This window comes from Camarhynchus parvulus, chromosome 15 (genome assembly GCF_901933205.1).
Source record: "Camarhynchus parvulus chromosome 15, STF_HiC, whole genome shotgun sequence".
Lineage (NCBI taxonomy): Eukaryota > Metazoa > Chordata > Aves > Passeriformes > Thraupidae > Camarhynchus > Camarhynchus parvulus.
Window position 1 is genome coordinate 2922843 of NC_044585.1, and position 17075 is coordinate 2939917.

The 17075-nt window shown below is 43.3% G+C and overlaps 1 protein-coding gene across 1 annotated transcript in view; it reads right to left on the reverse strand.

Moving 5' to 3' along the window:
* The window catches only part of BCR (BCR activator of RhoGEF and GTPase), a 97523-nt gene extending 80990 nt beyond the window's left edge, over positions 1 to 16533 (reverse strand). Inside the window, exon 1 of the mRNA XM_030958566.1 lies at positions 15024 to 16533. Coding sequence (XP_030814426.1) covers positions 15024 to 16533 — 1510 coding nt within the window. The remainder of the gene's footprint in view (positions 1 to 15023) is intronic.
* Positions 16534 to 17075: the final 542 nt, after the last annotated feature.

Genomic DNA, 17075 nt, shown 5'->3' on the forward strand with positions numbered 1-17075 from the left:
AATAGACTGGACTTCCCTGAAATATTCTCCTGCCACAAAAATTCTGTATTGCCAAGTACCATTCAATTAACAAGTTATGGTCAAAAGAAGTGTCTCTTGCACTGTAGTAGGAAAACAAAAGTCAGACCCCTGGATTCTACTGTGCCAAGAGCCACAGAAGTGTTGGGGGAAAAAAAGAAAGACAGAAGAGCTTCCCAGTAAGGAGTCTGGTAATGAGACACAAACTACTTTATAGCTTCAGTTCATTTACATGCATTAGTAATTAAAAAATAGTTGTTTGGTTGGTTACATAGAAGATTATGTGGTCACCAGTATGGTTCTTTATCATCCAAATACTGCAGCATAAGCCAACAAAAAGGCAGCAGAGCACAGTAACTTGGGCCCTACAGGCCCCATCCACTGCAGTGCTCTACCAGAGACAGTGAAAAGAAAGGTGAAACCACACTGATCTAAGCACCACAGGCAAAATGAGAGGGGCCAAAGGTAATTTAGCATTGATGATGCCACCTCACATCATGGATGAGATGTAGGCAGTGAGTTCTAGAACCAAAACTAAAGTCCAGGGTCAAGATCCCAGACTATCATCTGTAGATGATCTAGGACAAACAAACCCCTCAGTTTCCCTGGATGGACAGGGAATGTACCCACGTTTCTGAAACACCCGCAGATCCCAAGAACAAACAAGCTCATATCATTACAGCAGTGCAAGAGAATATATGGAAAGAAACCCCCAGTTTTAACAGTGTGTATCCTTTTTCTTTTGTGCAGAAAATTTCAGACTGAGTTTTCTACTCCCCATTCCCATGTCAGGTATAGGATCCCTATGTGCATTTTTTTAAGCCAACCTCCAATTCTGCACGTTACAACACAAGATGACAAATTGTCCTTTTAAAAGGAAATAACTGACTAATCACAAGTCTCACACAGACTTTCGTGCTATTAAAACTATATTTCAATATACTTAGAACAAACCCCAGGACTCTCTAAGCACAGGACTTCTACCATCCTTAACACTCTTCCTTTCTCCAGGCCTGCTTCTCTGAAAAACATTCACCCACCCAATTTTTGCCTTATCAGGAACCTGCTACATTCCAAAGGGCTGTGCTCAAGGTTGTAATGTTCTTTTCCAGGCATTTTGCTGACTATTTCACTGCCAAACACAGCCCTTTCCAGGATGTACTTTTCAGCAAGAACTCAAAATCTGAGCCATTTCAACAGGGTTGCACAGCATTGCTGACAGAAAGTAGACTGCTGTTTACCTCAAAGACAAAAAGTGTGTCACTTTGTGTATTTTTAACACCAAGAATTAATAATTGATAATTGCCTTCACACAGTCCTTTGCTCCCAAAGCAAATCAAGCTAAAGGGATACATTCAGTGGTACAGCTGCCCCTGGGGTGAGCCCCTGGACACCTGCAGGCTGTGCAAGGAGGAGAAGAGAACAGGTAAAAGAACATGAGTTTGCCCTTGTAACAAGGTGCTGAGTCCTGGCAGAGCAAGGAGACTTTCTCAGCACTGTCTGAGAGACTGAGCTGTAGACAGCACAGTGTTAAAAGCAGGAATGGTTTGCTACCTCCAGTTTTCCCCTACAAATAGCAACTCCTCCCCACTGCCTACGGCACTGGCTGACATCTCCCAGGCACACTTGGTATGCACACACAGATAGGACACACTCTGACAGGTTTCATTTGGAGCCATCTTCAAGGACATACTAAAACAATGCAGTCAAATCCACTTAAACACCTGACAGAGTATCAGAATAAACCTGTTAAAAGGATTATTCTGCATAAGAGTTGATTTCTACAACAGTTGCATTTGTTGTAAAAGCCCTTTAAAGGAATACGAGCTGAGGAAATCACCTTGGGGCTGAGGCAGAGCAGCAGCCAAGAACAAGAAATCAGTTATTTTAAAAGGTTCTAGAGAAGAGAACCAGACCCAGCTCTGCTGAGCTGCTCAAAGTGCCTCAGATAGTAATCCTATTTCGGGAATATAGGGACTGCTCTGGGCTCAGTGAGTCAGCAGGGTGGGGCAGTTTTTTCCCATGTTTGTGGACTGAACAGGAACAGAAAAAGCAAAAGAAGCCAGCAGCCAGAAATGTAGCACCTGGCTGGTGCACAGGCAGGAATTCAGCAAAGTTAAGGCAGAAGAGCTCACAAATCTCTGCAGAGCCAGCAGTCACAGGTACAAATAGAAGTCTTATCTGGGAGTCACGTAATCATTCAAAATTAAACTGAACAGAGAAACTGTAAAGATGTTTCAGTGCTGGAAGCTACATGTATTTTCTCCTGGTGGTGGATCTTGCCCTCTCCTCGTTCAAGACTGAGCTTTTTAAGCAAATCACACCATCTGACAGAAATCTTAGTTCCACTATTAGGCCAGGACATGACATTTCATATTTCAAAGCAAACAAATGTAAAAAGGCCTACAAATGACCTCTAACACTTCACTTTCTCAAAAACACTCACAAAGGGAAAATATTCACATAGTTGTAAGATGTACTTCTACAGGTGTCTCATTACAGTAATTACATCATAAAAAATGACTTTAAATGTTAGTCCATGAACACTCCCACACACAGAGAAAGCAAACACAAGTTACTGAAGGAGGTCCACTCACCTCGAAAAGCTGAGCTGACCTGGCATCCCTGCTGTGCTCCTTTCAGACAATGCATGACCTAAACATCCTTTTGACAGATGCCGGTCACCTTTTCAAGTCTTAGTGAAAACAAGTAATTGTATCTTTTCTTCCATTTTCTCCTGGTCATAACCAGTCCAAGTATTTGCTGATGTAATAATTGAAACCACAAAGTACTTATGTAGGCAACTGGAAGGGGAGTCACTCATACAGAAAATGGATATCATCAGGCATATGCAGTCACAGAGCTACAATTTCAGGCACCATGTCACCAGGATGTCATCAGGTCTGTCTTACTGCAAATACTCCCATTTTCAGTCCTAGCATTCCACTTGCATTTATTCTACAAAGCAATTTTAAATATCTGCAAGCTTTCAGGCAGCTTTGACTCATTCACACTCTGCCAGCAGCAGAAACAAGGCATCTTCCTGGGGAAGAGGTACTCTGCTCAAAGGACACCCCAAACCTCACTGTGAAACCCCAAAGCAGCTGGATAGTCATAAGTGAAATTGCTGAAGTTAAACAAGACTTCTCAGCATTAATGATCCATTGTTATTTGAATGAACAGCCCTGGAGTCACAGGGGACTGGGGCTTTAAGTGTAAATTGTCTTTCATAGCATTACACTCTGCCCCACCACCCCATCAGTTACTGCTCCTCCAGCAACATTTGTAGGAGGAGAGATTATGATCCATGCTTAGAGAGGGTTTGTGCTTTGGTTGGATGAGTTTTGTGATTTTTGTTTGATTGATTTTGGCTCAGAAAAAACCAAACAAAACCCCCCAAAATGCCACAGATAAATTCCCTGATCCAGTTCCCAGCGTGAAGCCAGAAATGAGCAGTTGTTGGCACGGTTGACAGGGCAGCAGGTCACAGCATGAGGCTTTAGCACCAGAGACAATTTAAATCAAGATTTAGCCTCAAGGGGCATAATAAGAAAATACTGGAAGACATACACAGATACATGTTGTAAGACAAGGCAGCTCGTGCTTCAAATTTTAAGCAAATAAACCAAAAGAAGGAAGAAGTAGAAAACCCAGAGATTAACACATAAGGAGCAACCACAGCCAGAGGCAAAACCCCAGATTCTGAGCTTATTTACTTAGAGAGGAAACTGAATGAGTTAATATGAACACAGAGTTAAGTAGAAAAAAAGAAATAGTGGAAGCAAGCATATGATTTGTAGAAATCAGTTAAAGGGCAAGCCCTCCAGCAACAGAACTCAGGTTTTTTCCACTGTGTTTTGTTCTTTTTTTTTTTTTGACAATATTTTCCCTTAAAAGTTAAACATGGATACAAAACAACTTCTAAACACATACCTATAGGAGGAAGTTAATCAATTTACTAACTAAAGCGTGATCCAGGAGAAATGCACCAAATTTGACTCCAGTACACTAGAGCTCACCAAATTCAGCTAAAACCCTGAGTTTCAACAACTCAAAAGACTGAGCTGCATATTTCCTCATTAACACACTTGGAAATTTATTTATGCAAATCACTATATTAAGATAAAAGCTTGCTATAAACCTAAGGCTGTTTTTCTTTTTAAGTTCCTTTTTCATTCTTTACATGTGTTTGGAAAAAAACTTGCAAATGACTCGTTTCCTTACAAACTAAAAAACACAACCACAAAGCAGCCAATTATTAAAGACTATTAAAGAAGCCTGTTTCAATGTGCATCAGCCCTACATGGCAAGTGTCTATTAATGGGAAAACCAGTTTTAGCATCAAAATGCTTCCTTAACCAGATGTTGGTCTAATTACAAGGAAAAGCTCCTTACAAAGTTTAGGTAGAACTCTGTAAATTTGCTTGTATCTTTGCATCAGTGTAAATTTGCATATACATTGAAACCAGTCTGAAACACCTATATAGAGAATAAAATATTCAAGTTAAAAATTCTTCCTCTTCAGATTCTTCTTGTGCACATAAATATTCAGAACACATTTATGTAACAGATAATCAGGTCTCCTTCTTTGCTTTAAGTGGAGATGCTGAGACTTCTAAAGATGCTCAGGAATGGAGGACACTAACTGGAGGAAGATGTGTAACCCTTTATCTGCAGTAGAAATTTTATTATGTTTACCTATCAGCACAGAACAAAGCAGAGCTTAGATCACATTAGTCCGTGTTTCAGTTTGAGCAGAGACCACAACAAATTATGTCTAGGTCAGTGCTCAAGGCTGAGTGAATTTGGGGTAGCCAAGGTCAGGCCTAGGGCAGGTTTGCTGAGCACACAGGACAGGTCAGTGCCACTGGAACAGCCCCATCCCAGCAGGGTGTGACACAGCCCCAGCTGCCTGTAGACAATGGCCCAGTGGAGGGGAATGCACCTTCTGCTGGTGTCTCAGATACTGCACACACATAGCAGACAGATTTTTCTCTCCATGAATACTGAAAAAGCCCTACCTAACCAAAAGTCATTCTGAGAGAGTCCTAGCTTAGAGGACTGGGCAAACTGGAAAGAACATATTTTTTATTTTGATGTAAATACCATTTTCTCATTCTGTTAGGCCATTTTCCCCTTTAGGATGGCAGATGCAGGATGGCTAAAAGAATTATTAAATAAAGTAAAAATGCTTTGCAAATTGCATTAGTGTTTCCATAGCACCTAACCAGGAGGCATGGCAAATACATATGGCCAGCTTACACAGCTACAAGAAATTTCAAAACAAAATTACAGTTTTGAACTGCCTGCCCAGCACAGCTCAGCCACATCAGTATTGCTACTGAAACAGCACAACCTGCATGCATGTCAGTTCTAAAACATTTATAATCTAAGCCTGTGAAGACCCTATCAGTGCTTTTGAAGTCAGAGCTCAAGTTCAAACTTCAAAATCAAAGTATCTTGGGAAATTCTGGTTCAGGTAGTTACATAGAAACAAACAGCTACTGCTGTGGAGCTTCACTCACAGCAAAAAAGTCACTGGAATTCTCCTGGCATCAGCAAGACCTCAATCAAGTCTTCCCCAAGACACTGTTAGAGGTCTCAAGAGTAGCCACTGGTGTTTTCAACTATTAAAAAAAAACCCAAAAACAATAATCCAAGCAAAAAACAAACAAACAAAATTTGTTAAACTCTCCTGCTCCTTCCTTGTTACTTATTCCAAATGCATAACTTCTTTCCTGGTATTTTTTCCTCCTGAGAACACTGACCCTTTTAGCAATACAGAGAAACTGGTAGTAGCAAGTTGACTTCAGCTCTGTGACTGCACATTTCACTCAGTGCATACAGAAGATGCAAAATCAATTTGGATTAGGAAGGGTCAAAGTGATGTTTAAATCCTACGTAAATATTTCCATATAAAGCAGTGTGGTTTCTCAACAACTACAAAAGAAAAGGTTTATGGGTTTGTGGGACTGCTCAGCTGTGCTCAGGAGGACCTTCAAGAAATCCAGCAAACAGAGCAAGTGCCTCTCCAAGGCCTAAATGGGTGCAGTGACAGGTCTGCATTCTCTGCATTGTGTGTGAAAACATCACTCAAGAATACAGGGAAGTGAAAAATAATTGTCTTCACTGTGGCCTCATATAAATTCATAAGATGAGAGACCTTCTGCTTTCACATGAAGCAGAACCCAGTCCTCATCTGAATGGCAAGAGCACCAGACCATGCAAACCATCTAAAAACTGCAGTCTCTCGTCCCTGTCATGCAGTACAGATCAATTCAAGAAGGCAGTCAGGCCTGTAGCTCAACACACCACCTGAAACACCAAAGGAAAACCAGGGAAATTCCTTGATCTCTATCCTCTGAAAAGAGGATGGGGACCATCAGACAGGTCTGCCAACGATCCTTCTGACAGCAAAAATCTGAACTGGTGAATAAGTGTAAGACAGCAAATGGTTTCTGGGTTCTCTGTTGAGCTGAGCACACACTGGCTCTTCTGGAAATACCCAAGGACTAAACACAATCCTCCTGGTCACACACCAGCCCCTCACCTGATCACACACAGGCTTATCCATGAGTTCTGTTAGAGCAGCATCTGCCTCTGGGCCCATTGCAGTCACGGGTTTCAAGGGAAAGAGGGCAAGAGCAGACAATGGGGAACACAAATGAGTTATTCAGTATTCCTCATTCCCCTGAGTAAGTTCCTCGGGAAAGGTGCCAATGGAGAAAAGGCTGAACAAAAGATTCACCCAAACAATTATTCAGGTGACTTTTAAGCCCAATGTATTGCTCACACTAAGTGCACCAGCTTTCTGTCAGAGTCAGAAACAGCTCTTGAGGGCCCCTGAGGATCTTGCTTTTGTGAGCTGAGAGGTACTTGTTCCAGCTTAGGAAGCCCTTGAGACAATACTCTGGATCTGACTAAAACATTCTCCTCCTGATACCCATTTACCCCAAATCAGGAGCCACAGATGATCAATACTAGGACTAGAGAAGTGGTGTATGTCCCCAGGCTAAAGATACTATTTTCATCTGACAGCTTGTCAGATTCTCTTCCTCCTTGCAATTCAGATTTCACTCATCAGCTTTCTAAGAAAACCAAGAAAAGTAAAACAAGGAATGGACTGTAAGATGTGCTCCTCACTGCAGCCACTGATGTGGGGTAGGATGCCCATCACCTACACAAGACACCTTCAGTCCCAGCTAAGCACTGGCTTTGGTATCCACCACAATTAGGCTCAGATGGGAGAACTGCGAGAGAATTTTGCAACTGGGCATTCTCTGCTGACTGCTCTAGAAATCCAAGTAAGTTATTGATACAGCTGGCAAACAGATTTATTTATCCAAATACCATGATTTCCTCAAAGACAGTTGAGACATTATTGTGTTTTCTCAGAACAATGTCAGGGATTTCATCCCTGTCAGACTGACAGGTTCAATGACCACCTCAGGAGAGTGTAAAGCAGAAGTGTCCTACCCAGGGAAGGGACTCCCATACTTGTTCTACCTAAAAGGATCCAAACAAAAGGGACAGGCAAATACAGGGAAAAATGCATCCAAGTCTTCCAACAGTGATCTACTGTTCTGAGCATAGTATTTTCTGAAACTTCATGTCATACTGTCACTTCAGGCCACTATAAAAAAATTTCCGGAGCAGCTCTAGGTTAGCAGGAAGCAGAACTGAAAATGAGAGAGTGAATTATGAGCTGAGGCAGCTGGACTAGCAGGCACAGAAGCAAGTGTTCTGTGCCTTGGCTCACTGCAAGCACCATGATCTAACTCCTTTGGGACACCCTGAGCCCAGCCAGGGGCTGCCTTGCTGGGCAGTCATACCCTGCCATGTAACTGCACTGCAGCAAATCAGTGCTGTGGTTGTGTGTGACACCTCCCTGCTGACAACAGACCAATTACATTCCCTTTTTAGCAGCTCAAATACATTTGGAGCCTGATGCTCCAGGGAACAAGGTATTTTCCTTCAGAACACATTACCCTAGGAAGCTGCTGGCCCATTTCAAAGGAACACACAGATGTGGCTGTAGGCAACTGAGGGATTTGTTGCTTTTGGGTGGTTTTTTGCGTTGGGTTTTTTAAAACTGATCTAACAACAGCCTGCTCCAGCCTCACCCATCTTGTGGGTTCAAAATGGGCACTCCTTCCTTAGCTCTGCAGCCAAGGGAGCACGTAATTGCTGATAACAGAATAGCTGATAAATACCCAGCAGAGAAGGAGCTGCATTGCACTGTGGAGTCTAGAATATTCTGGAGTTCTTAAGAAGTAAACACACACACAGTGAGCCAAGGCTGCACAGTGCACTTCTCCACACCTCAAGGAGAGGAGCTGGAGTCCAAGCACACAAGTTACTCACTATTAAGCAACTCCTCCTACCAGGGCTGCCTGCTTAGATTTCAGATAATACTGGGTGATCCACAGCAGCCTGCCATAGCTGCTACTGTGCTGTTGTCACAGACCAATCTGCAAGTAATTTGTGGATTTTGGATACTTCAGAATTTGTGCAGAAGCTCCTGAAGAGGTTGGTGGTGTTAAGGGTTTTAAAAAAATATATTATTTTTAAAAGAAAGAAGGTTGTGGTGGATCTACTCTTCTGGAAAATAATCTTTCCCCTCCACAAGATAAAATAAAGAATAATTAAAAAAAAAAACCCCACCCAGTAGTAACAGAGATTGCTGAAGTGACTGGAAATAACAAAATAACAAAAGGTAACAACTATGCAAAAGGCCTGTAATACCAACAGGCACAATTCAGTAGTACAAACTAACACTGAACTTTAGCAATTCACACTTCCACAGGGCAGTCCTCACACAAATACTCCTCGAGCATCTGTGTAGCCACGAAAAACTAACTTGACTCCAGCTGCTACATTTGGGCAGAGCCTCCTCTAAGGCAGAGACTCCAATTACATTTGCAATAATCTGATTACTACATGAGCCATAACCTGGTTAAGAAAGGGTCTGAGAGATATCATTTTGGCACTTAAGAAGACGGGGAGAGGGAGACACGCTTTGTTGTTTTAGTAACAGACAAATCTGCAAATTGAGCCAGATTTTGTGACAGAAATACAACACATTGTCCTACACAGGACACTTTTACTGTTTAAAACACATACAGTACAATTTGAAAAAAAATTAGAGAAGTGGTGGATCTGTAAAACTGTCTCAGTAGAAGGACAAACTAACATTCAAGGATTTACTTACAGCTTATGGTTACTTTCATATCACTTGCAATTTAAAGATATGATCAGGAAAGCAATCCACTTTGTCATCAGTGAGCTGGCCAAAACCTGCTTTGTAACCCAAGACACTCAAATTGGTGTTTTGGAAGTCCTTCATTCATATGCTCTCACCCCAACTAATCCATGCCAGCATTTCTCTAGTCACCTGCAGCCTGCCCCTCCATCCATCCGCCATTCAACCTGGACTGGAACACCATTTCTTTTCCTACATGTGCCAGTAAAAGATTACTTATATTTCACCAGGGGAAGAACAGGATCAGACCCTTATTATTCTTTCCATGCTTATCTGACTGAGCAGAACAAATCAAAGAGGAGATAGTAAAAAAAAGCCCCAAACTGCTGGTCTTGGTTTCTCTGGGGAAAAGCAAGCTCCAGATAAGCTGTGCCTCCAATCAACACTCAGATTTTCATGAGCAGCAATATGCTTCCCTGTGGTAATTGAAATGGAGCAATTCTCAAACAGCTTGCCAAGTCTCACCTCATTAACCTTTATGGACTGACCTCCAAAATTCCTTGAAGCTGAAATACAGGTCCCCCTTGCCTCTGCATGATGGCTGTTTACCCCAAGAGGCTGGGGAGCAGGGGAGGGCATTAGAGAGCAAACTGCTAAACATGCTAGAACTGGAAGAAGAATTGTTTCCAGCTATTACTGGGGCCCAAACCTTCACAGGCTTAGGCCTCCTTTGTTGGCCCTTCTTTCAGGTAGCCTTCAAAGCCAAATTTGGATTACAAATCACACCCCCCACCCACAACACTTTTAAGAGTCAGTATATAGTTCCAGTACGCTGCCCAGTAGTCAAAAATAAACATTTCCTAACCCACACTTGAAGGTTTAGCAAATTTTCTAATTAAGCCTTATTTTTCTTTCATCCCAAATCTGTTACTCAGGATGCCTCCTTGCCATTCCAGTGAACTCATTTTATTACTTTTGCTGAGATCTCAGTGCAACTTTCTGGTGGCAGTGAAAAGCAAGCTGTCAATGAAGGAGTGACTGAACACAGTACTTAGCATTTTATCCAAATATCTAAACCAGAAATCTTAGACAAATGGAAACACTTAGGAAAAATGGTAGAGCAATTAGTTCCACAAATTAGCAAGCTCTTAGCTTTCTATTTCGCAGCATTAGCACGAGATAGCATAACTATAAGGATTAAGAATATAATGTTCCAGTTTTGCACCCTGGAAGTCTGTCCAGATGAGGGGACACCAGCAGTCTCCAGAGCTCCCCAGTACCAGACAACTCCTGTGTGGATTGGTTTACACTCCCACTTCAAAGGCAGGTGCTTTGTGACTGCAGAAATACCTGATCTAGGGTGAACATAAGAAAAAATCAAACCTGTCTACATGCTATTACTTCTGGTAGGCCTGAGGTAAACATCAGCAACTTTCTGTGGAAGAAGGAACAAAACAAACACTTCAGAGTCCACTATAGTCACTGGGGACATAAAGCAGCTCTGTGAATTCCATTAAACTCTGCTGTAGGGAAAGAGAAATCTGGAAGAGAAAGAGAGGGAGCTCTTCACTCCCCCAGACTAAGAAGAGGGGAGTGGTAGTGCAAGCATCCTGATAATCTCCAAAATCTCAAAAGCCACTAAAATGCTGAAAAGCAAGGCAGGGTGGGGGGTTGCATTTAAACAGCATCTTGGCATCAGTGCTCCTAGGAAATCACTGATCACCACAGGAAAGAATTAAAGCATGTTTAAGAAGTAATAGCAAAATGAACTAAAAAAGTGTCAGGAAAATTTAAATTGCATTATTGATCCAATGTAAGTCACAGATGGAAAGCAGGACCTATGGCCAGCAGGCCTTAAAATTAACAAGTAATCTGCACATTATAAAAGTTCCTACATTTCAGCTCCTCAGAATGAAGACTCTACAGAGTGGGCTGAAGTCTGCCTCAGCTGCTCAAAGGGAAGTTGTGCTTCTGAACAACAGCAACAGCACTGATATGTCGCCTCAGGAGTCTGCAAAATCCCGCAAAGAACTTTTCAAACTACATCTCAAAACTAAAATTCACAGAATACAATACTGGGCAGAAGAAGTGCAGAGTTAAGAAACTGGTCTAAGATCTCAGAAGATGCAAATAACTCAGGAAACAAACCCTTGCAGAAACTGGTACAGAATAAGGTCCTCCCACGATGACACACTATATGATTTCTTGGGGTTTTACAAGTAAGTAGTGTCCAGTTTGCCTTAAAAGCAGGAAATTCAGATGCCTGCCTATCTGGTCAGGCATTCGAGGCACACAAAAACTGAAGAATCTTCAGCTCTAGGTAAGCAGGAGTTTTAAAATGGCCTTCTGTTGACACAACAGGAATTGCAGTTCACATGCATAAATTCCACTGCTCTTTCCCTTCTTTACAATAAACTCACTAAAAACAGGGAACGTTCCATGCTCTCCAGAAAGGGACATTCAGAACTCCCACATTTAGTAGAGGCTAAAATAAGTAAAAGCTCACTCCAATGGAATTAAATGACACATATCCCCAAAGTGACCTCATATTGAGCACTGTGGTGGTTGGTGGCTGTCTGGAGAAAGAGCCTGGCACGACTCTCTCAGAGCACCACCAGGTCTCACGTGAACAGAGTTAGTCCTGGGGCACCTTGAGGGAGGCAGCTGTGCAGGTAAATATTATTTATGTGGACTCCAGAAAGTTTCCATGTTATTATGCAGACAGATAAAATCATTTCACACAGAGTGACAACACTGATTTTATGCAGCAAGCTCCAAAGCCAAGCAACAGCTCCAGTGTGCTCTTCATTAACAAACTGCTGTTAGTTAAAAACTGTCCCAGCTGAGGCCATTGCAGGATCTCATTGCTCCATTACAGTACTGTGCATCTTTCCCCTTGACCATAAGCAGCAATGCACAATGGATGGCTTTTCTCATGTCTATTTCTGCAACTAATGTTTAACAGAAGGCAGAATTTTTAAAATCTTGTTCTTTCTTCGCAATCATAGTAAAGATATTCAAGCTTAATGCAAAGTTAAGATGTGATTTTTTTTTCTATTCCCACTACAGGAAATTAGTGATACATAATTAATCCTAATATCAATATCTTTGCCCAGGCTTCATTAAGTACATTTAATAGAAAGTACAGCTATTACCAAATCTCAACCCTGAAGCTCTCATGCTGCTCCTTGGAAAAAAAACTGAAAGTCTACCATACCTTGGTCCGCTTTAAAGTTTTTGATAATCCACCTCCAAAAACCCAGATTCAAATTTTGGCACAGACTCCATCCACTTGAGAGTTACATCCTTTTTTTGTAATACAAAATCAGGAAAACATCACTTAACTGTGAAGTCATGAAATAATTTGGCCAGAACGGCATGTGTCTGCTGGCCAAGCTCAAGGTGCACTGGGACAGATCCAGATGGAAATTTCACACTGCACCTGTCCCCAGCACACTCAGCTTTACTAAGGGAAGAGTGATCAAAGCAAAGCCAGAAAACACACAACAATCTGAATACACAGGGAAGTCAAGTACTGTTGAATAAACCCCACTTGATGCTAATTAACATGAAGGCTGGCCAGAACCTACTGTGATTGAAACTTGCACTCTGTTCAAGCAAAACTTTAGGGAAGCCTGGCAGAAGCAGTGAGTGAACCACAGGTGCTGGAAAATCTGTCTGGATCTGTGAATGGCTTTGGTACCACGTGGGCATGGAGAACAGCCTGGATCAGAGCAGGGTGGCTGGGAATGGGAGCCAGCCAGATCATCACACACTGCTCTCTCAGGCCTTTTGTTTGTTTTATGAAAAGGAGACGCTGCCAACTGGTTTCAGATCAAAATTCATCCCAATTGGGAAGGAAAGAAAACTCCTATAAAATGATGCTCAGTAGAAATTAAACCCTCCTGAAGGCATAAGCCTTTTTGGTTAAGTAAAAAGTTACCACCAGCTAATGTGCAAGACAGGGCTGATTAGCCATCTGGTGAAAGTTCCTGCTAAGCTTGCCATGTCACCCCCTGTGCTGAGGAAAGCAGAAGGTGGATCAGTTACATTCTGTCCTTGCCTGCAATGTGTGGTCATCCTTAGGAACATGACACAAAGCTTTCCAGTGCATCCAGGAATTGTGAGTGTTCTGAGTTTTCAGCTGCCTTTTTTTTTATCACTGCATCTCAGCTAAATTATTTAAAATAAAAATTACCTATTGCCTTTTTGAAAGCTGAATTCACCCTCAAGCTTTATCAACCTTTGCTATTTTTACCCCTTTGTTTCCTTCTCCAAAAACTGAAATTGCCAGGAGGCTTCCCAGTCATCTAAAGAGCATCAGTAAACAAGAGCAGAGACAGATGGCTGAGCTCAGTTCAAATGAGCACAAGACTCAGCCTCTCCCCTAAAACCCAGGAAGAATGCAGCAGTCCCAGAGAGAAAACAGGGATGTCCATCCCATCTGATAAGGGAGAACTCACTGTGAGGAGGTGCAGAGCTTCCATGGACACTGAACATCCACTACAACTGTCCAGCCTTCCAATAACACAAGAGGATAAGAGGATGGCAGCACAGCACAGAAGAGTTCTCTCTCCATTGTTACTCCCAAAAGTATTGCTGACAAAAACAATCAGCAGGGAAAGTAAAGCCAGGCATCTCCTTCGAGCAGTTACTCTTCTGAGAAGTAATAGAGCAAACTGCCACAACCTGAGAAAGTGACATCTCTGACAGGCCTCTGAATTCACCCAATACTACAGGAATTTGGTCCCATTGACAAATAACATGTTAATCCCATATTAAAATGAGAGCTTTAAAAAGACAAAGAAAATCCATGAGAGCACTCACAGATTTATAATTAAAGAAATCTGTCAAAACAAACATTCCTATTTTCTTCATTCCTGGATTTGATTTTCATTTACTGCATAGGAGACTACAGGTGTTAGCACAAGATACTATTTACATTACATGCCTTGCCTTGCTAAATAGGTTCAGAGATCCACATACATTCAAAAACTGCATCTAAATTAATACAGTTCTTATATGCCTCTTCCACCTATAAACTCGCTCTGATTCCACAGACACACCTGCCTAAATGAGTTACATAAAAATGGATTCAAACATTGCCTAATTCTTCCCCAAAAGAAAAGTTTTATTCTGCTGAAATGTAGTTAACATTTTTCCCTCAGGGCTTCCTGATATTCCAAGTTCTTTCTTCACTCAGCGATAGCAGAAAGCTCCAAGAACAGAGCTGCATAATCATCACCTCCAATCAGCTCTAATTGAAAGCTGACACGAGACAGAACGAGAAACTAGCACTGCAATTAATACAGACAGGAAAAAACAAGACTGTGGGAGCAGCATCATTATCAGTAAAGCTCTGGCAAAACCCTCAGGTTGTGGCTTGTTGGCACACTACCACCTCTGAGGTAGAGTTTAACTACTCCATAGGGCACAAATATGAGGGAGGGAATAAACTGGTGGTGAATTCATCACAAATGGTGAATACCTGGTGAACTTCTGGCCCCTTTTTAGCCCAGTGTTCAGACTGAAACTTTAAGAAATTATTAACATGGGACTCCATTGATCCTCTCAAAAGTAGCCTGAATCAACCCTTCTGGGAATCCAGACTGAATTCCTAAAATGCAGTGTGACATATACTTCTGGAGGATCTCCCTAAAACAGCAAAACTACAAATTAAACACAGAATTCCCACATGAAACAGTTGCCCCCTCAGTGATTCACCCAGGGTCTCCCATTCATTTCCAGGATGCTATTCCCTGCTCAAGACATGTAAAAGACTAAGCAAAAAGCTGGTACACACCTGCATCCCCGTGGAAACAGCTGTCCTGGTGACATCTTGCAGAGGGCAAATCTCCATCACTTGGCCAGATCTGTCCTGTTTTTCGTACACCCACAATAGTGGCCTCAGACACGATGACCTGCTGCTGCCGGTGCCGTTTTTGGGACTGGGGGGTCGGTGGGCTGCTGCTGTCAAAGGACTGCTGGGAGTTCTGGGAGGGGGAGCGGCTTTTATCCCGATACATGCGGTACGTGGTGGGGCTGGGGGAGACATGGCTGGACTGTCCTGAGGAGAAGTCTTCCTCACTGGAGGTAAGGTTCTCATTAGAGCTACAATCAGGAGTGTATCCTCCTCCAATATCTTCAAAACTCCTGGGGGAATAAGATCTCCTGGGCCACGTGAGATGTTTTTCCTGGTCAGGTGGGCCCTGATTTCGCAGAATAGGTCCTTTTCCTTCTCCTTCCCCCATCATTCCACCAACATAGATACTCTGATACGGCTGAAAGTCCATGGGCTGCCAAGGTGAGCGGTTGCTGCCATTGGCATTAATCAGGTTATCTTTAAGAAACTTGGGGTTCAGTTCAGCATCCTCATATTCTCCATCATAGCCAAAGCTGCTCTCTGACGACCTTCCCCTGTAGGCAGGCCTCTGGAACTCACTGAAGCTGGGTACCATGTTAGAAGGGAGGGAGTGCAAAGACTTTTTGCGTTCCATTTGCATGGCTTGGCTACCAAGGGAGCTTATTTTATCCGAAACATCTTTATCATTGACCTTTACTAGCCCCTTCTCATGATGATACTCCATGTTCACATAAAAGGGCTTTTCAACAACATCCTTGTTATCACCAGAAGAGTGTGAATTAACCTTTTTCATTCTCTCAAAATTGGACCTTAGGGCTGCCACACTGGTGCTGTTCCCTCTCTCCTTAGGTTCAAATGATCCCTCTTTCTCAGCAGATCCCACCAGCCTGCGAGTGGAAGCCGATCTGTGTTTTGAAGGAGAGCCATCTGTATCACAGCGATTCTCCATGTCTTCTACAACTCTCTTCAGTTTCTCTTCACCATAGTACTTACACCTGTCCTGCTCTCCTTCCCCGTGGTGGGGGCTGTCCAAAGGTGACAGGTCTGACCCATCGCTCTGGGTAGACAGCTTCCTCATAGATGGTATCCTGGGTTTGAACTTTTCCTCCCCGTGATGTGACTTGCTTTTTTCATATTCGTCTTGGTCAGCAGACTGGTGATGATGCAGGTCCTGGATCTGCTGCTCTGCACCCCCTTCAGGCAACTGAGAAACACGTTTAAAACCCCATCTCTGTCTGTCATAGCTTTTCTTCTCCTTTGCCAGAAGAGTCTGCAGGTAAATCATGCGGAACCTCTCCTTATTAACCTCCATCTCCAGCCTCCGGATAGATGCCTTGCACATCTCCAGTTCCTGTTCAATGTCTCCCACAGATTTCAGCTCCATTTTAGGAGGCTCAGAGTCTGCAAATTGTGCTTTCCAAGCCTCTACAAACCCCACAGGGTCCACCATTTTGCATACGGGAGTAAGTGGAGAATACGAGAAGGAGGCTGGAGAGAAAGAGGTGGAAAGAAAAAACCAACCGGATCTCACATGTAGAAGCAGAAACAGCTCGGGCAGGGTCAACTCAGCGCGTCTCTCTCGCGGTCCATGCAGGGCACTGGGAGGCAGGCAGCGATCCTCTCTCGCAATCGTCTCTCCTCCTTCTGCTTCTGCCGGCCCCAGCCCCGCGTACACTCGCTACTCTCTCCCCGGCATGACCGATCGTTTGCTGGCGAACAACAATGCTCCCACCCCGGCGATCCCCGAGCACTTTAAAGCGCGTGGACAAAGGAGCGGGCTCGGGGCGGGGGAGGGAAGGTAAATATCGCCTCCCACCCACCTCCTGTCGCCGCCGTCCTGGGCACGGTCCTCAGCGCGGCCACGCTCCGGAGCCCTCCGCTCCGCGCTCCCTCGCCAGCCCCCGTGTTGTGCTTTCTCTTTCTCTCTCCTCCTCTCCCCCTGCCCCTTTCCCTGTCTCCTCCTCCCGGCTATTGTGCAGCGCTCGGGGCGCA